Source organism: Notechis scutatus, chromosome 2 (genome assembly GCF_049901735.1).
Source record: "Notechis scutatus isolate UNSWTSFEM ecotype Mainland chromosome 2, rNotScu1.2, whole genome shotgun sequence".
NCBI lineage: Eukaryota > Metazoa > Chordata > Lepidosauria > Squamata > Elapidae > Notechis > Notechis scutatus.
In genome coordinates, this window is record NC_142010.1 from 28,057,611 (window position 1) to 28,078,457 (window position 20,847).

The window sequence follows — 20,847 nt, forward strand, 5'->3', positions numbered from 1 at the left end:
AAGGTCAACCACCTTGTCGACTAGGCTAAGCCAACTTGAAATGTGTGCTCAGGCTTTGGATAGGTAGAGAGTGGACACCAATATTTATCCTACCTTATTGAAAAAGTTTAGCAATGACAGAGTATTTTTACTGACTGTAAATCTCTGCCTTTCAAAACTCCCCAGTTGCTCGTCGATGGGATCCAACCCAGGAATAAAAATCCAGGTTATGACTTTCAGATCTGCTGTTACATCTCCATTTTGGTCCAAGTACAATTTCCGATGGGAAATATTGAAAAATTCATTCTTCTCCAGAAATGGATGGAACTAGAACAGAAACACCCAGGAATTTTAAAAGCAGAAACCTTGGTTTCTTATCCCAGGTGGTTTTTTCACTTTTGAGACTTTCATCTACCATTGTCAAAGTGGCAAATATAGTGAGTTGGGAGAACAAGTGTTACCACTTTCTTCAAAAGTGAAAGAGCTCTGACAAATTGGTTAATCATATATTGAAAAAAAACATGTATTGACAAAATGTAATTGACCAAATTTGCCTTTTAAAGGAAAGCTTTTAGAGCTCATCAGAAATAAATTGAATAAAGAAACAAATAATGAGATTATTCATAAATGTCTTGGGGAAAAAAAAGATAGATGGAGTTCTCAAAAAGAAAGTTGCCAGACTAATCTTCTCCCAAGTAGACCAGATGGGAAACCGAACCACGTGAAATAATTCTACATTATTGTAAAAAGGTACATTAAAAGACTCTTACAAGTCTTATAGAACAAATCTCCTAACGACACATTTGTTTTCTCATACTAATACTTAAATACTTACTAAAATGGTCTGAAAATAATCTGAATGGAATGTAAGAGAGAGACTAGGGTAGTGATGGCTGACCAGCTCCATTCTTCTGTGCAGGGCAACAAAAGAAGACCCAGCCAATCAGCTGGGACTCAGGAGGCAGATAATAGATGCGAGTGGGGCCAGTAAGCAGTGGTATTTGTCGGTTCTCTGAACTACTCAAAATTTCCGCTACCGATTCTCCAGAACTGGTCAGACCCTGCTGAATACCACCCCTGCTGGGTCTTCATTTTACTGACCTCAGAAGGATGGAAGACTGAGTCAACATTGAGCCAGTCATAATCAAACTGCTGGCAGCCAGCAAAATTAGCATGCAATACTGCATTCTAACCGCTATGTCACCAGGGCTCTTATTTACAGTAACTAAAACATGTTACACAAAGACTTAAGATCTGTGTATTTTTATTCCAGAGCATCATAAATGCAAAAATACTGATTTACAATAGAAGAGATTGTGGATGAATGAGAGGAAAAATCCTAAAAGGAATAGAACTTTTAGAGCTGGGTCAGTGAACCGGAAAAGGTCAGTGTCCCCTTCATTGCTTATCTTAATGCAACAACTGAGAAGATATCCAGAGCATCAAAAGGCAAGACAAGAAACAATGTTTGGAAAATAACCAAGGAGGGAAGCAACTTAGAACTAAAGAAAAATTTCGTAACAGTGAGAAGATCAATCAATAGAATAGATTGCCTTCAGAAGTTGTGGATGCTCCATCATTGAAGGCTTTGAAAAAGAGACTGGACAATCATTTGTCTTCTACTTGAGCAGGGATTGGATTAGAAGATTTCTGAGGTTCCTTCCAACTCTTTTATTCTATGTTGTATGTTCAGGGACACATTAATTGGGACTCCTGCGGAGAGAGTGTTAGGCTGTATGACCCCATGGTGTCCCTCAAATGGATCAATTTAAAATTCTACAATGTCACTCATAATATCCTACATACAGCAGTTTATTTAAAAATGTATGCACTGCTTCAAAATTAACAGTTTTGACACCAATATATGTATCATAGTTCCCACTCTTTTGAATGTTCTTTCTTTCTTTCTTTCTTTCTTTCTTTCTTTCTTTCTTTCTTTCTTTCTTTCTTTCTTTCTTTCTTTCTTTCTTTCTTTCTTTCTTTCTTTCTGTATGCATGCAATGAAACATAAATAATACATGTTTCTAATCACAATAAAATTATAATTAAAAGGATGAGGAGGAAGGGAGCAAGATGTGAAGTGAGAGAGAAGGGATAGATACTCTCTTAAGCCATGAACCACTTCCAGTGTCACACTCTTGATCCAGAAAAAGGGAAAACCGGCACACAACAAGAAGTTGTGCAACTGAGGACTTCTGGTTTGAAGGGCTTCAGCAACAGACAGGAATCCGCGATCGTATGCGGTTTCTGCCTGGGCTCACTGCTGGAGCGCCCCGAGCCAGCTGGTTTCGGGGCTAAGCCACCCTGTAGAGGTGGTAAAGAGGGGGGAGACCACCAGCAGGGTCGAGGGGAGCCGCATCTCTTCTCCTCAGCTGGCCTTACTCCCTTTCCCGAAGGTGGTAGGAGCGGTGGTCAGAAATGGCCACCTCAAAGAAGAACTCAACCGGAAAAGAACGTGCAGGAGGAAGATAAGAAGTGAAAGTTTGGCTGACTGGGCTAAGTTGAAAAAGCAACAACTAAGGTACCCTGGAATTTAATTTTACAAGAAATAACATCGCTCCCAAAGAAGAGTCAGAAGCAGCGAAAGAAAGTGAAAAGGGAAAGGTTTGGCTTTTTCCCCCTTCTCTCTCTTTCCTTATATTGACAATTAAGAATAAGAAATTGGAAAAATTCACTTTGGCATCAATAGGCAATTAAGCTGAAAATATAACTAAATGCCAAAGGGACAATAAAGATTTCTGGACATTAAAAACTTTTTCTCCTATAAGCAGGAAGGGAGAGAAAAAGAATAAGGGCAGGATCTGGAAGAGGGAGGAGACTGCCTGGACTTTAAAAGAATCTAAAGTAAAATTTCAATAAGACTTCTAAAAGATACATTTTAACTGAAACTTTGCAACTAAATAGTAACCCCAAGAAGAGAAAGTGGGGGGAAAAAAGGAAGAGCAAAAAGAAACAGCTTGTGTGTATTTGGATTACTTGGTGACTTTTGGATTTTTGGTTATTATATTTGAATTACTAAAATCAATCGGGTGGTTGTTTAAAAATGTCTACAATGGCACCACTTCTGGATGAATTGAAAATGGAACTTAAAAAGTACAAAGAAGATGCACAAGAAGGGAAGGGTTCTTTTGGCTTCGTTTTTCAATTTTAGAAAGGGAGATTTGGAACTATGAGAAACAACAAGAAAAGACTGCAAAACAAGAAGACTGGGACAAAGAAAAAGCCATCTTTAATGAACAAGTAACTTTATGTGGGGAAGAAAAAGGAAAGGGGGGGAAAGAGGATGGAGAATTTAAGACTTAAAAAAACAACCAAAGAAAAGAAAAATAATTCAAAAATAAGTATAATACTGGAAAGCAACAGAAAAGGCGAATACAGAAGAGGGAAATAGAGGTAGAGAGACAAAGGGGTAAAAAGGGGAGAGAGAAGAAGAGAGGGAAGAAGGAAAGGAAAAGAAGTTACAAAGGTCCGGAGCAAGATATAAAGAAACAGGACCTATTTAGAGATAATGGGTGAAAATCTAATTGAAAGGGGGATTCTGTAAAGGTACATGAGATTGTGTTGTTATATTTGTAATAGAAATAACTTTAGAAAATTGGAAACAACATATGATTAGAATGAGGGATAGAATGGTTAGTGTAATTTAGTGAAATGTTTGTGAATAAAGTAAATGAAATAAAATAAATGAGAAAATTGAATTAGGAAGGAATGGGAACATTTTAATTAGTCAATGTTTTATAAGTGAAGAGGGGGGGAATTGACTATGGAAAGTTTATAATTGTTCCCATAGAAGTATGATATTTAATTGAAAAGTAACGTGAAAAATGTTAAGACTTTAATGAATATTAATATTAATGATAAAATTGAATTGGAGTGGAATGTTGTTTTAATTATATACATTTATAATTTTTTCTTTTTTTTTGGTTCAAGAATACTGTGTGTAGTTTAAGAATGTACCAAGCAGAATCTGAATGGAAGTTATGTATTATATTTAGTGTTATAACTTTAGGGGAAAGATATAAAGGCGTCATACTCCAATCAGTAACTACAGGAGAAATTTTGTTTAATGAGAAAAGATAATAGACAATTGAAACAGGACAGACAAAAAAATATAAATACAATGATTTGAATTGAGATGAAATAAATAAAATAAAATTGAGGAAATTAAAAGAGGGGAAAAGCCATGTAGAAGATGTAAAATAGTAATAAGATATGGAATAGAATATAAAAATGAGCATGAACCTGAATTTGTGTCTGTATGAAAAAATGTAACCTGGGATTATGCTGCTTTCAAAAAAAGATGTTTTAATTGTATTTTTTTTTCTTTTTGTGAAAACTCAAATAAAATTTTACAAAAAAAAAAAAGTTGTGCAACTGCTCTTTGAACGGAAGTTGAGAGTTCAGGAGAACACCAAAGTTGTGGCTCATGTCTTTCAGGAGTAGTGCAACCCCATTTAGAACTTAATTTCCAGATCCTGAAGATCCATGCAGCTGAAGCCATTTAGTCTTGCCAGGGTTCAGCCAAAGCTGAACATAGGCTGAGAAGGTTCCTCTCTTTCTCTTTCTTTCCTGGATCCTCATAGGGACTCCCTACCTGCCATGGCTGCAGCCTTGGGGACCCCAACTTGTCTTGGCTCTTCTTGCTTCTCCTTCTGGATCTGGAAGAATATGCTGCTTTCAAGGCATAGGCCAGAGTCCTAATAACGCTGTGCAAATGGAGGTGAAATGGGATCCATATGCTCCTCCTTTCCTCTCCAGGCTCCAGTGGTGCTTTCTGAGTGCATCTTTTCTGACCTTTGACAGAAAAAATATGCTTTGAATAGGAACATTGAAAAGACCGATCTGCAAATTTCCTTTCCACAAATAGATTGTGTTCAGAATCTTCTGGCCTTGCTTTTTCCTGAAAAGCAAAGCTCCAAATACTATGGACATAGTTATAAAGATCCTCCCGTCCCATTACCAAATACTCGATGCTTTCCACGATCCAGACTTTCCCTTCAATTGGTCCTGGCACACCTTCAAATGTTAACTGCAAAGTATGGATTCTGTCCCAAACGTTAACTGTTTCTATGTAGTTCACAAAGACATTGACTTGTCTCCACTTAGAGATGGCATCCCGGAGGGGTGTTGTATGTCCAGTTGCTGAGAACTGTTGTGATATCACAACACAAATCCCATTCCTGACAAGCATAGGAGTGAAAGTCCTCATGAAACTCTCTCCCTCCTCTGTGTCTGAAGTAAAGAGCCCAATCAAGGTCCATCTGAAATGGAGGAGCAGTTGGACAATTGCTGGATACGTGACCGCTTTTTTGGGCAGAATCCGGTGGAAAAAAGGGAATTGACTTTTATCATTTAGAGCTTCTGAAACAATTGCATCACTGATCTGAAAAAGTAATTAAGAATGTTATGCTACATTTGGGGTCAAATCAAGTCCAAAATATTAGATTTTAATAAATCCTATTGCTCCTCGTGTACACATTAGAATAGTATGTTGTTCATGGATTTTGGTCAAAAATTTCTATAGGTGATTTCGGCAATATATAATAAGCAAGAAGCTAGAATATTGGTGAATGGGGAAACAACAAATAAATTCAAAATATAAAAAGGAACAAGGCAGGGATGTCCACTATCGCCACTTTTGTTTATTTTGACGCTAGAGGTTTTAATGAGAATAATTATAAAAGAAACAGAAATAAAAGGGCTAAAAATAAGAAAGGAAGAGTTCAAATTTCAAGCCTTCGCCATCTATTTAGTTTTTATTTTAGATGAGCCAGAAAATTCAGGACTAAAACTTATAGAAAATTTAGAAGAATTTGGAAAAGTCGCAGGGCTAAAAATTAATAGGGAGAAAACAAAAATAATTACCAAAAATATGACAAATAAACAAAAGGATACACAAGCTGCGATAATGGACATCCAAATAGTAGATAAAGTAAAACATTTGGGGATTAGGATCTCGGCAAGATGTACAATACTCAAAAATGATAACTATAATCCATTAATTAAATGAATAGCAGAAGATTTGGAAAAATGGGACAAATTACCTAAATTATTATATTACCTAAATTATTATTTCTTTTTCAGAATGCTCCCATAAAATTGGAAAAATTTTTTTGATGATCTGAATAAATTGACATTGAGATTCATATGGCAAAAGAAAAAATCAAGAATCAAATTAAATTTGTTGCAAAATGCCACAGAAAGGGGTGGATTTGGCCTACCTGACTGGGAATTGTATTATAGGGCTGCAACTCTAAGATGGGTTAAAGATTGGATAAATCACAAGAATAAAATAATATTAACGCTAGAGTGTTACAATTTACAGGCAGGATGGCACACCTTTTTATGGCAGGACAACCAAGCAGGCCATAGATACTTTCAAAGACACAAAATTAGGCAGATCTTGTTAGCTGCATGGAACAAAACTAAAAGACAAATCTATGTAGAAACACCAATATAGGTATCTAAATTAGAAGCTTTGATTTACCTACACTTACTTAGACAAGGGAAAATTATTACCTAGGAGGACATTTTAAATGATAGACAGAAATTACAATCGAGGCAAGACTTGAAGGACCAAGGAATAGACATAGAATGGTGGGCGTACTTACAACTCCAATCGAGACATGGGAAAGATATAAAAGAGTGGGGAATTAGCAGGCGCAAAACACAATTATTGCACTATTGGGAACTGATGAGAAATTGATAAACAACATTTATAAAGTCTTATTGGAATGTAAATTAGAGGAAGAAAAAGTAAAAGAAATGATGGTAGCATGGATGAAGAATTTTGGGCATAGTATACATTTGGACGATTGGCAAATTTTATGGGAATGAAACAAAAAAAATGACTTTGGCCACACCATTTAAAGAAAATTTATATAAATTGTTTTATAGATGGCATATGCCACCATCAAAATTGGCAAAAAATGTATCCAAATCTTTCCCCTATATGTTGGAATAAGGAAAATGAAACATATTATTATTTATGGTGGAATTGCAAAGAAGCCCAAAAGTTTTGGCAGAAAATTCAGAAATGGTTAGAAGAGATGTGTAAGATTAAAATAGAATACAGACGTGAATTTTTCCTGTTAGGAATTAATGTGGGAAAATATGACAAAGATATTATATACCTAATAATTCATTTAATCACAGCTGCAAGATTGGCCTATGCACAACAGTGGAAATATAAAGAAACTCCGAGTGAAATAGAAATAATTAGGAAAATTTGGATGTGTGCACAAATGGACAAATTGACAAAAGAACTAAAAAATAAGGATGAATCGGATTATTACAAAGTATGGGATAAGTTTAATTGCTGGTTAGAAAAGAAAAAGGATCAAGAAAATAAAAAATGATTTTATGTATATATTATATACTATGTATATAGCAGTGGTGGAATTCAAATTTTTTACTACTGGTTCTGTGGGCATGGCCTATTTTGTGGGTGTGGCCTAGGGGGGTCATGTGACTGTGTGGGTGTGGCTTATTTGGTGGGCATGGCTTGGCAGTCATGTGACTGGCTGGGTGAGGTTTAGCGATCATGTGACTGGCTGGGCATGGCCTGGTGGCCATGTGACTGGGAGGATCTCTTTTTCACCCAGCAACAATGTACAGTCTTATCAGTATGGGGTCCAACAAACAAGAAAGATACAGTTTTCCACTGTTGGAAGTTAAAACCCACCCTCTCCTAGGAAAATGAAATATTTTAGGATATATTAAAAAGGCAGAATATTTCCCGTAAAAGAAAAGTAAACACTCAAGAAAGGCAGAAACTCATCCCCCTCAACCTTTGCCAATGGGCCATTACTTTGGCCCTAGGCCAGTCTATTTTACAAAAAAAAAAAAAAAAAATCTATTCCAGGTAGAGCTATATTAGGAATTGCCCAAAGCCCTTTCATTACATTATCATCCAGCAAGGCTCAAACAAGACTGATGCCGAATTGTGTTTGCACAAAAATGGAAAAACAAAGATATGAAAATGAATTAAAATATTAGAATGTGCAGAAATGAATAAATTAACAATTACAAATTTACAATCAAGGAGAAGGCTTAGAATACCGCAATGGGCAGCAGCATCCCCACAAGCAATCATCGTGGCTTGGCCAGCTGTGCAAGGCCCGAGCTTTATGCCACGGCCACGGGAAGCTCAAGAAAGGCCCTGATGAAGCCGGGGAAGTGTGGTGGGGGCCTCGGCAGCACGATGAAAGCCATTGCAGTGGCTTGGCTGGCTACGCGAGGCCCCGGGCTGGAGGCCATGGCCTCCGGAGGGCCCCAGAAGCCCAGGGTGGGACTGGGCAGTGAGAAGAAGTGCTGGGGGCTTTTGGAAACCCGGCAGCAGGGGTGGGCGGCCGCAAGCCTAGCAGCTGGCCCACAAGGGACCCACGGCAGCTTGGGGAGCTACACCAGGCCGTGGATTGAGGACGTGGCTGGCAGAGGCTGCCAGAAACTGGGGCAAGGCCGGGTGGTAGGAAGCAATGCCTGGGATTCAACCCAGGGCCAGGGCAGGGTGTTGGGGTCTAGTGAGTCAGTGCTTACTTGATCCTGTAGGCAGGTCCTGTAGGAGATCCATTGGGGAAGAGTAGATCAGTCTCAAATCAGCTTAGACAGGCAGCCGCAGAGCAAACTAGCATGCAAAAGTGATAAGACCATGTGGTGATGTGTTTTTATAGGGTGGGTTTGGGATGGGCGGGCTGAGCGTATGTGGGCGGGTCAAGCGAGTGGTGAAAGGATGGGTGGGGCAAGCAAGTATGACCAGGAACCAGTTCGGGGCGTGGCCAGCCAGATGTCGCTACCGGTACCGCGACCCATGCCAAATTCTTGCTACTGGGTTTCCAGAACCGGCGCGAACTGGCTGAATACCACCTCTGGTATATAGAATATAAATATGTACTATTTTTATATGATTTAGCAATGTAAGACAACTATGTTGTTCATTAATCAAACCATTTCAGGATACAACGTACAAAATACAGAACATTAACAAAACTGTAGATAAAAATAAAGAAAAAACAAGCTGAAAGGAAAAAATAATAAATTCAAATCCTATTTCTGTACCCCATTAGCCTTAAAAGGAAACCAGGCTACCAAAGAACTCAGTGACTGGACACCATCAAATCTGACACAGAAAAAGCATAGAATAGCTCTAAGAATTAGTGCAAGATCAGAAGATGTGGAGAAACCCATCCCATAGAATAATCAAGAGATGGACACAACTAAATGGATAGCATTACCACCAACATCTTCGACCCACACATGCAGATTGCACCTGAACTGTTTTGTTCAAATAAATGCCTCTATTATGTATTGTTTCTTTTAATTCTGACCACGTGGGAAATGTGGGTTTTATTATAATGTAAGGATCAGAATATAACTTTGGTTTATTGTATAGTCCAAGATATATATGCTTTTTATAACCGAAGGATGGAAAAAAATGTTATTTCTTCTATCTCTGGAGCTATGCAAATATAAGCATAAGCAATACAGAGATTGGTTAAATCTCCTCTAATTAACCATTGAATCTTGTTTGAGTAATTACCATGCTAACATACTTTTGCACCAAAACTCTTGGCAAATTGGAAGGTCCATTTGTAGTGGCTCATCAATTTCAATGTGTCAACTGTCAACTCATAAAATATTTCTATGGTCTTTTTAGAATTGCCAACATAAAGGGAGGGGGGAGCAGTGCGGCAGGTTGCAAACCAAAAGTGCATTCCATAAATGTTTTCAAAGATAGTACTAGGTGACTGAAGTTTCTGCCATGCAAAATTCTAACTGGAGAGCATGATTGATGACTCTTGGCTATGGATGTGTCCCCTTGGAGAATATGAATTATGATACACCCAGGGGGTGGGGGACAACCAGAGTCAAGGGTGACAATGAAATATGTGTCTCAGGGTCAGTATCATCCAGGCAGTGCCGGACATGTTAACTCCCAATAAATCCCTTTTAAGTTTTGGAAGTTTGGCTCGAGACTCATGATTTAAATGGGGGTAACTGCCAGAATCCTGACATCAACCTTAATGGGGATGGCCATATCTTTCTCTACTTTGAAATCCAGAATTCTTTCTGTAGCAATCTTGTTAGCTCATTCTCCAGTTGTGCAAAAGACAGGGAGACCAACGATCCTGATACAGTTTGTCAGTTGAACAAACCAAGAGGTGTTTAACTAAAATTTTGTTTGTTCTGAAAGAGAATTTTGGGGTTCTCTCATTTTCCATAGCTTTAATTTTAGACTACTAAATATATTTCCTGATTTTAAAAAAAGAAAAGGGTTCATGAAATCTGAAACCAGCTTTGAGGCAGCAGCTGAGGTCTTTTAAGATACTTTTAAGATGCTGCGATTTTATTTGTTCTAGTAGCGATATATTTTAAGTACTAAATATCAGTTCTACATAAGATCATTTCAGTAACCTTCGGATTATAGACTGTAATACATTGGGATAAGGAAGCTGAAAAGTTTGGGTTTTCTTTTTAATTTTATGCAGTAAATTTTCATACTCTTGTTCGAAATCAGCTCCTTTGAAGAAGAGGGAGCTTAGACCCAGTCTCAGAGAAACTTATCCCTAGATAAGAAAAGATGTTAAAGCTGATAACAGAAACTTGGTGGGATGAAACCCATGATTAGAACATACTGGTAGAAGGATACAAACTATTCAAAATAAAAACACACCCCGTAAAAGAGAAGGTGGAGTTGCACTGTATGTAAAGGACCACTATATTGCTACAGAAATGCATGAAACCAAAGATGAAAACCTCCTAGAATGCATATGGGTCAATATAAAAGAAAAAAAGAATGAATGGCCGTAGGTGTATATTATAGGCCACCCAATCAAGCAGAAAAAATAGATGTCCTTTTTGCCAACCAACTAACAAACATAGGCAGGAAACACGCAACAATAGTAATGGGAGACTTCAATTGTCCTGATATCAATTGGAAAACTAATTCTGCACCAAGTGAAAAATCAAATAAGTTCCAAACCAACCTAGCTGACAACGTTGTTGTCCAAAAGGTAGAGGGTGAAACTAGAGAGACAGCCATACTGGACTTAATACTTACAAACAGAGAAGAAATGATCGAGGGAGTTGAAACTGCAGGAACCTTGGGTGAGAGTAACCATGTCATACTAGAATTCAACATAACACAATCAATAGAACATAATGACACCAGAGTCTTGGATTTTAAAAGAGCTGATTTTAATAAACTCAGAGAGAACTTGGGAAAGATTCCATGGATGAAAATCCTAAAAGGGAAAACAACTCAAGAATCTTGGGAAAGTCAGGACTTCCGGTTTGGGCTTTTTCGGTGATGGACCGAAATCCGCATGCAGTTTCGATCCGTGCTCGCTGCTGGAGCACCCCAAACTGCTTGGATTCGGGTCTATAGCCACCCAGTTGAGGTGGTGAAGAGGAGGGAGACTGCCAGCAGGGTTGAGGAGAGCCGCATCTCTCCTCCTTGGCTGGCTACTTCCTTTCCCGAAGGTGGTTGCAGAGGTGGTGAGAAATGGCCACCTCAAAGAAGAACCCAACAATATTGTTCAGGAGGAAGAAGAAAGAGAAATTGAGAAAGCAACTATACAAGGTACCCTGGGTTTTGAACTATAAAGAATAATACTGTTCCCAAATAAGATTTTTGAAGCGGCAAAAGAGAGAGGACAGGGAAAAGATTTGGTGTTTTTTTTTCCTCATATTGACAGCTGTAATTGGCTTTAAAAGCTAAGAAGAAGACATCTAAGCAAGAAATTGATGTAAATCCACTTTGACATAAATAGGCAATTGTAAGCTGAAAATAAAATGTCAAAGGGATAATAAAGATTTTTGGATATTTTAAAACCTTTAAAAGGAGGGAAGGAGAGGAAAAAAGAGAAAGGGTGGGATCTGGAAAAAATGGAGGAGACCACCTGAAATTAAAAAGAATTAATAATGAAATTTTAACAAGACTCCTAAAATATACGTTGTAATTGAAACTTTGCTACAAGATAACAGAACCTCTGGAAAGAGAAAGTGGAAAAAAGAAGCAAGAAGAAACAGCCTTGGATTATTTGGATTACTTGGTGATCTTTGGAATTTTGGTTGTTGGATTTTAATGACTAAAATTAATCAGGTGATTGTTTAAAAGTCTTTAAAATGGCATCACTCCTTGGAGAGCTAAAATGGAACTTAAAAAGCAGAAAGAAGATGCACAAGAGGGAAGAGGATCTTTTGGCTTCATATTTCAATTTTTAGCAATGGAGATTTTGAACTATGAAAAACAAGAAATGCTTGCAGAACAAGAAGGGCGGGACAAAGAAGAATCTTTAATGATCAAGTAATTCTATGTGGGTTTAAAAAGGAGAAGGGGGAAAGGGAGTAAAAAATTTAAGATCTGAAAAAACAACCAAAAATAGAATAGCTTGAAAAGTAATTACAACACTAGGAAGAAGCAGAAGAGAGGATTACAGAAGGGAGAATTAGAATTAGAGAGAGAGAGAAAGGGGGTCAAAAAGGCAAGGGAGAAGAAGAGAGGGAAAATGGAAAGGAGAAGAAGTTATAAAGGACAGAAACAGGAAATAGAGAAACAGGGAAAAAGTAAAAGGATTCACAGATATAATGGTTGAAAACTTAATTGAAAGAGGGGATTCTGCAAGGGTACATCAGATAGCATTGTTATATTAGAAATAGTAATGCGTATAGAAAATATGAAATATAGGTGATTAAAATGATAGATAAAATTGGTAGTGTTATGGAATGTAACTAAATGAAATAAAGAGAATAAGAGAATGGAAGTGGGAAAGGATGGGAATACTTTAACTGTTATTAATGATTTATTAAAATATAATTGAAAAGAAATATGAATATCAGGTGTTAAGATGAATTTGAATAGAATAACAACTCTAGTAATTATTTTACTTCCTTTCCTGTTTAGAATTTATTGATTTTTAATGGAATGTACCAAATAGAACTTGGTTGATAAATTATATGAAATGGAATGTTATAATTGTATTTTTTAGGACCTAGTGTGTATTTGTAAGGAAATGTACCAAGCAGAATTCGGTTGATAAGAATTATATGTTATAAAATAGAGGTTAGAAATTGAATTGCATGTTTTGTGCATGTTTGCATGTTTTGTGAAAACCCAAATAATTTTTTTTACAAAAAAAGAAAAAAGAATCTTGGGAAACTCTGAAAAGTATGATCATAGAAGCCCAGACCAGCACAATATCACTGAGAAAGAAAAACAAGAAATCCAAGAAGAAAGCAGCATGGCTGCACAAAGATTTCTCTGGCAAATTGAAAGAAAAAAAGGACAAGTACAAAAAAATGGAAAGAAGGACATACAACTAAGGCAGAATATCAGCAGATAGCCAGAATCTGCAAAGACGAAGTCAGGATAGTAAAGGCTCAAAATGAACAAAGACTTGCAAGAAAAGATGAAGATAATAAAAAAAAAGTTTCTTCCAACATATAAAAAACAAGAAAAAAAATCAAGGAAACAGTCAGTTCACTAACCAGAGACGATGACAAGGAAGTAACAGGCAACAGAGAGAAAGCAAAACTGCTTAACTCATTCTTTGCATCCGTCTTCACGCAAAAAGAAACTATAGCTCAACCCACCAAAAACATAACTGTAAAAGACAGACCAGAAATAAAAGTTAAAATAAGCAAAAAAAAAAAAAAAAAAAGTAAGAGAACACCTGTCTGATCTTGATGAACACAAATCACCAGGGCCTGACAGATTACATCCCAGAGTTTTAAAAGAAGCTGACAGAGGTCATCTCAGAACCACTGCACCATATCTTTCAAAAATCCTGGAGCACTGGGGAACTACCAGAGGACCGGAAAAGAGCTGATGTGGTTCCCATCTTCAAAAAAGGAAAAAAAAAAAAAGTCTCAGGAGACTATAGACCAATCAGTCTAACATCAATACCTGGGAAGATACTGGAAAACATAATAAAAAAACAGATCTACCCACATCTAGAAACAGGTAAAGTAATAATTAGCAGTCAGCACAGGTTTGTTAAGACCAGATCATGCCAACCCAATCTTATTTCATTTTTCAACATAGTGACTAAATTAGTAGACCAGCAAAATACTGTAGACATAATATATTTAGATTTCAGCATGGCATTCAACAAAGTAGACCACAACCTACTTCTTAGTAAGCTAGAAAAAAGTGGAATAGATAGCACCACCATGAGATGGACTCACAACTTCAACAATAGTCCTTAATGGTCTAAGTACATGGGGGGAAGTGCTGGGGTACTCAATGAGGCCCAGTAGTCTTCAATATCCATTATGTAGATCTTGACAGACTTAGATGATACTAAGCTGGGCCATAGCTCAAATGTCTTAGAGAAACAGGCCATATCTAAGAAAATGAAAAAGTCAAAAAGAGTCCTACACTTAGGCAAGAAAAACCAAAAGTACACATATAGTTTGGGTGAAACCAGGCTCAATAGCAGTAACTGTGAGAGGGACCTTGGAATCTTAGTGGACAACCAGCTAAATATGAGCCAGAAGTGTGCAGCAACAGCCAAAAAAGCTAATGCAATCCTATGTTATATTAACAGAGGGATACAATCAAGATCAAGGAAGGTACTAATACCACTATATAAAGCCTTAGTAAGACAACACCTAGAGTACTGCATCCAGTTTTGTTTACCACATTATAAAAAAGATGTTGTGACTCTAGAAAAAGTACAGAGAAGAGCAACCAGGATGATTAAGGGACTGTAGACTAAAACATACAAAGAATGGTTACGGGAACTGGGCTTGGCTAGTCTAGTAAAGAGAAGGACCAGGGGAGACATGATAGCAGTCTTCCAATATTTGGGGGGCTGCCACAGAGAGGAAGGGGTCAAGCTATTTTCTAAAGCACCTGTAGGCCAGACAAGGAATAATGGACGGAAACTGAACAAGGAGACATTTAACCTGGAAATAAGAAGAAACTTTTTGACAGTGAGAACAATCAACCCATGGAACAGAAGTTGCCCTCAGAAGTTGTGGAAGTGCCATCACTTGAGACTTTCAAGAAGAGATCGGATTGCCATTTGTCAGAAATGGTGTAGGGTCTCCAGCTTGGGTGGGGGTTCGACTAGATGACCTATAAGGTCCCTTCCAACTCTGATTTATCTGCTATCTGTTATGATGGAAGAATTTGAATCAGGTTATGTTTGCCATTGGTTTGCTTATTGTCAGAGTATATTCATGAATGGGAATAGAGCTTAGTAACAAGGTCAGCCAATGAGAGCTGAACTGAGGGCTGAAACTTAAAGAGAGAATCTGGGAGTGGTTTATCTGTATTCTGTGCTCAGCTCTAAAGTGAAAGAGAAAACAAATTGCTTGCTTATTTGCTAAAGACTGGAGCTCTGCTCTGAACCTGTAACATGTCTGCTTTTGTTTGAGTTTGCTCCATGTTGGAGAAATCTACAACTGGTAATGTAAAATTTACTTCATATATTTATAAAGAAGTTAAATGAAGCCTCAGCCATCTGTGTTTACTTTTTGGGTGCTGAATTTATGCTCCAAAACTCTGAATGCTTATCAACACCTAAAAGAAAGGTTTAAACTGGATAAAAAGCACTATGGATTTGACTTTGTTAAAAATGAATTGGAAAAGTTACTATGTGGAAATGATGGACACATTATTGCTAAGATCTATAAAATGTTATTGAAATTGAATTTGGAAAATGAACATGTAAAACTCAATAAAAATGTTAACACGAAGAAGAGATGTTAATTCACTCTATTGGCTCATGATCAAACACCTCTCTATGGCTATGATGTCATTTCCAAAGACAATCCATTTGAGATGTATTTATTAATAATCTCAGAATTAATGGAGAAGAATAGTTACAGCTCAGTGTTGAAGTGCAAGTTCCTTGGTACTTTCTGAGCTTAGTTATTTTCTTGCAGACATTTCATTACCCAATTAGGTAACTTCATCAGTGCTAGTAGGAAGTGGGGTTTCCTCACATATTATTTTTATTCTGGGTGCTTGCTCAGTGTGGGTGGAAGTGGTTCCTTCATTGGACATCATTTAGACAAGTGTCAACTAAAAATATTCATTTGGTCTTTTTAGTTGCCAGCAGAAAGGGAGTGGGGGAAAGCAGTGCATTCCTCAAATGTCTCAGATAATCGCCTTGGCAGCCCAAAGCTGTCGGCATGCAAGAATATTACTGGAGAGCATGATTGATGACTCTTGGCTATGGATGTGTCCCATTGGAGAATATACATCCAGGGGATGGGGGAAGACCAGGGTCAAGGGTGAAATGAATGATGTATTTTAGTGTTGGTTGCACCCAGCTAATGCCAACATTAATCTTTTCTTTTTTTACTCTGAGAAATGCGAATAGAGACTTATGATTTGAATGGGGCTGGATTTGTTGGAGCCCTGACAGCAGCACACTGTAGCAACACTAAACTTCACAAAAAGGAAACAGATCATCTATACATTTTCCAACAAAATATATATCCACACAATTTTATTAAAAGTGCCTAACCACCAACCTAATATAGCACAACTAACATAAGCTGTGAAAAAGATAAGACTGCCATACATCAAAAACATCTCAGAAACCACCAACAAACTATTACAACCACATGGTATCATTGTAACACACAAATTATGTAAACCCTCCAAAATGAAGTGAACTAAAGATCCAGCAACCCCAAAATGGGAAAAAAACCCAGGAATTCTGTACAGCATAGAGTGTAAGGACTGCAATAGACACTACATAGGACAAATAGGCAGAAGACAGGTAAAGCACATCCATGAACACCAACTAGCAATCAGCATACACTTCACAGAGCCCCTCCTTATCTTCACAAGTGTGCAGCAGAAGCCCACAAAGCAATGGGGATGGTGTCATAAGAGAATATGCCCATAGCCATGACAGTTGGAAAGCAATTCTTAAATTCCATTGACAAAATATGATTGGTTCTATCGCTCACTTTACCACATAGAGAAAACACACACAGACACACACCTGTGGGACTTTGTAGATCCCGACTAATGTTGCCATCTGAATGGAGATTTCCCTCTTAGCTCCATCAACAAGAGTCAAAAGGTTTTCCTTTCTTCCACAGCTGTAGTTGGGAACATTGGGTTGTCCAGTAGAGAGCATGTCCAGCAAAGCATCTGAAGTGCCAAGGGTGTTGGCATAGTTGTCATGGATGTTGTAGCCAAGGGTGAGATTGTACAGAAACTGGGGGTTGTTGTTGACCATTTGAATGGCAAAAATCAGAATTAGCTGTTTAAAATAATTTGTCCTACTGTAAAAAAATATTCATGTTATTACCATCATCATCAACAGAAACAACACAATTATTTTGTTCAGTTTAATCCTCTTTGTCTCCACAAGTCTACTGTGTCTTATGCCAATATAGATGCAAAGCCAAAGATAAATAATAGGCACCCATCAGCAGGTACTTTTTATGGTCATTGAGAAGATGGGATGGAGATTGTCCTCCACCATAGTTAAGAATTACAAATACACCATTATTTCTACCAGTTCTAATATTCATCTGCCTATTAACCTGTATTCAAAATCATTCAATCATTGAAGTAGAACTACCATAAAATGAATTGGAAGTTTTATAAGTGACACAGAAATGCAACTGCAAAAAGAACTCATCCTTTTAAGGATCAGGCATTGAATATTGTGTCAATTAATGATTATATAAATATGAAAATGAGGCGGGCTAAAGAATCTGCAACCCTTTCAGTCACTACGTTAAACCAAACTTAGTATTCAAGTGATGAAGTAAGTATTGAATGAGAATAGATAAATAATCAGAACTTGTTTCAAGTTTTATTTGCCTCATGTTTGGATTTGAATCTCTTCCACAATAGAAGACAAAAAAGGAAAGCCATGGATGTCAGAATGATTCTAGAAATCAGACAGGTCCTGCAATATCAGTAAAGAGTAAGTGAGATCAAAAGAAAAGAAGAGTGCTAGAACTGCAAAAGGAGGGAATGAAACTCCATCTCATTGAAAAACTTACGAGCGAGACTGACTAGAAGGAGCCATGTTGAAAGGCAAGGTTTTCAGTGATGATGTTGTTTCAGTGGTGACTATGCCAATGAAATGGTCTCCTGGCTTGTAATAGTTCCATGGTTTTTCCTCATCCCGATTCTCAAAATTCAGTGGGCATTTCATTCTAAGGTTAACGGAAACTGCCTGAGACACCACCAGCATCAGAAGCAGAAGATCCATAAGTTACAGGGCTGAATCAATCTCCTTCCTGTTTCTAAACATGAACAACAAGAAAAGTGAGAAGAATTCAAAGCACCTTCACTTTCCTGATTCAGACAGAAACAAACCAATCTTCACATAGAAAAAAGAGAAAGGTACATTCAAGAACACCATCTCTAACCCTTAAATTGTGTCATGCAGCATGATCTGTGGCATTTTTCCTTTTCTGATGCAAGATCCCTTTCATCTTTCTTCAGTCTGATGTTTGTATTAAAGGCAAGATGTAGCAGAAGAGATCTCAAACACCAGAATTATGAAAATTACAGTGAGAAGAAACTTCTCCTCTTGGGATTCTGAACGCCTTCCAGGGCTCCATGTTGTAAAGCTTGCAGAATCTTAGCATCTTAGTGAAAAATCATCAATCATCAATGGGGGGCAGTGTTCCCTAGTGGTTGCAGTTCTTCCAGTGTGGACATGTCCAGAAAGTGATGCTGGAGGAAGGTAGTTCAAGACTTCTGCTGTCCTTCAGTGTGGGATCTTGTCTCCGGAGAGCACTGGAGATGTCAGCTAGAGCTATGGAGTTTGTGGCATTCTAGGTTGGTGGCACTGATACCTATTAAGTACCCTTGGATCCTGTCTAATGTTAAGAGTTGGGCTTGTTTGTGATTTTCTTTTCTATTATATCTCCATATCATCATCATCATTATCATCATCATCATCATCACGGCCATTATCTATCCACTGCAGGATGAAGTCCCCTTCTGCATGTTTCCAACCAACATGGTCCTTAGCTTTCTTTTGCCAATTGGGTCCACAATACTTGCTGATGTTGTCCATCCATCTTGTTTTAGGTCTCTTTCGTGGTTGCTTTTTATTAAGTTGAAAGACCTCTTATATAGGAATCCTAAATTGGAGATGATTTTAAAATTGCTTGGGACTGAGGTGAATGTCAGCCCGACATCATCCTTGGACTGCCATTCAGGGGGCCTGGCTGGCCGTGCACATTGCTACGAAGCCTTGTGACTCCTGATCATTTAGCTGCCGTGAGCCTACAGACGTAACTTGAGCAATGTCAGAAGAGCTGAGAGGGAAATCCCAAAGTCGCCGTAAAACAGCTGATTGGGAGGCATACCGGCGGCTATTGGGGCAGGCACCTAGGAGTGACAGCTGGGGGCAAGCTCCTCTCAGGAAGACTAACTGAGTGTGTACCTGCCAATTGGGATGTGTCAGGATAAAAGGTTTGGGTGTGCCGGGATAATTGGTGCAGGGCACATCAGGTGTATGAAGGTGGTGGGATGAACTAAATAATTAGCCCTGACTTTAATCTTTGTTAGCTTGCATTGTCTAGTCCGTTAAGTGCTGGCACACTCCAGAGGAAGCTAAGCTGCTTACATCAAATCCTGTTGTGGCTGTTGTGCTTTCTTTCAGTCGTGTGACAGAACCCGACAGCGAAATTTTTATTTCCATTGTTTTCTAGAAATACTGATTTTTGGGATGAGAGCTGACTAAGAACAGGAAAATGTCAGACTGAGGACCATACCATTTGGTTAATAGGGAGAAACTTTTAGAGTGGATAGAACATTTAATATTTTGCTCTCTTTTTTATCTTTCCATATTTGTGTAAGACACTGAGATTCTTTATATTTTGAAGTATCTTACCATAGTTTATTAAATAAATAGTGGGCTATCAATTCTGCCACTATGATGGTGGCAGTCCCCATAGCTTGGTGGATACTGTGACCTGATTTTTTGCCCCACCCTCCCAGAAACTGGTTTTGGGGGGAATTGAAGCAGTGAAATGAGCTTGCTTAGAAAATAAATCAATCACAGTCTGAATCACTGTGCTTTATAGTGAAACTTTCAGGAAGTTTCACTATAAAGTCTATGTCAATCTCTTCCCAGGGGTGACAGGGTTTGGCCACTTGTTGGAGGAGACAGGGAGACTTCCCTGGTCTCAATTTCATAGTGGCACAAATGGCACAACTTTTAACACAGTCCTCTACATCTGCTGTCATTTTTGGCCACCAAAAATACCTCTGAGCCAAGTGGAGAGGATTTAGGAATCCAAAATGGCCAGCCAGATGAGAGTCATGACTCTGCTGAAGTATCATTAGCCTCAAACTAATGAACTAACATACATAGAGCTTGGATCTTTTCCATGCCAATCTCTCTCTCATGGTTAGAATTTCCCGTTTTTCCATGAACCACAGGTCACTTAGTTGTGCTGCCTTAAGGTCTGTTAGCTTTTCTTCAAGTGGGCCAGTTTGGCATCTGGCTTGGCTCCTAGTGGTGGCTTGAGCTGCACTTTGTGTGTTCAATACCATGATGTGGATGACTTCCTCTTGTTGGCTGTCATATAGGGGTTTCCTTGACAGAGCATCAGCTAACAGGTTCTTCCCCCAGGGATGTATTTGTGTTGGAAATAGAAGCATTTGAAGTATTGAGCCTAGTGAATTTACTTAGAGAAAAACTTCCGGGGAATTTTCAGAGCTTCAAAGTTTTTGTGGTCAGCCCAAACCTCAAAAGGTACCCAGGAAGTGCCTCCATAACAGGAGAGCCTACTGGACTGCAAAAGCCTCCTTCTCCCAAACTGCCTAGCGCCACTCTGTGTCAGTCAATTTCTTAGACACATATGCACAAGGCAACAATTATCCCCGAGGGTTCTCCTGGAGGATCCTGGCTGTTACCGCCA

At 38.2% G+C, this 20,847-nt stretch overlaps 1 protein-coding gene and 1 pseudogene across 1 annotated transcript; one reads left to right on the forward strand and one right to left on the reverse strand.

Moving 5' to 3' along the window:
• The window catches only part of LOC148131975 (vomeronasal type-2 receptor 26-like), a 234,877-nt pseudogene that overhangs the window by 59,219 nt on the left and 154,811 nt on the right, over positions 1-20,847 (forward strand).
• Positions 4,481-18,162, reverse strand: LOC148131976 (vomeronasal type-2 receptor 26-like). Its single transcript, XM_087953384.1, has 3 exons — positions 17,965-18,162; positions 16,947-17,232; positions 4,481-5,362 (listed from the first exon to the last, which is right to left on the reverse strand). The coding sequence occupies exons 1-3, from the start codon at positions 18,156-18,158 to the stop codon at positions 4,481-4,483; spliced, it is 1,362 nt and encodes a 453-aa protein (XP_087809510.1). The 5' UTR covers positions 18,159-18,162.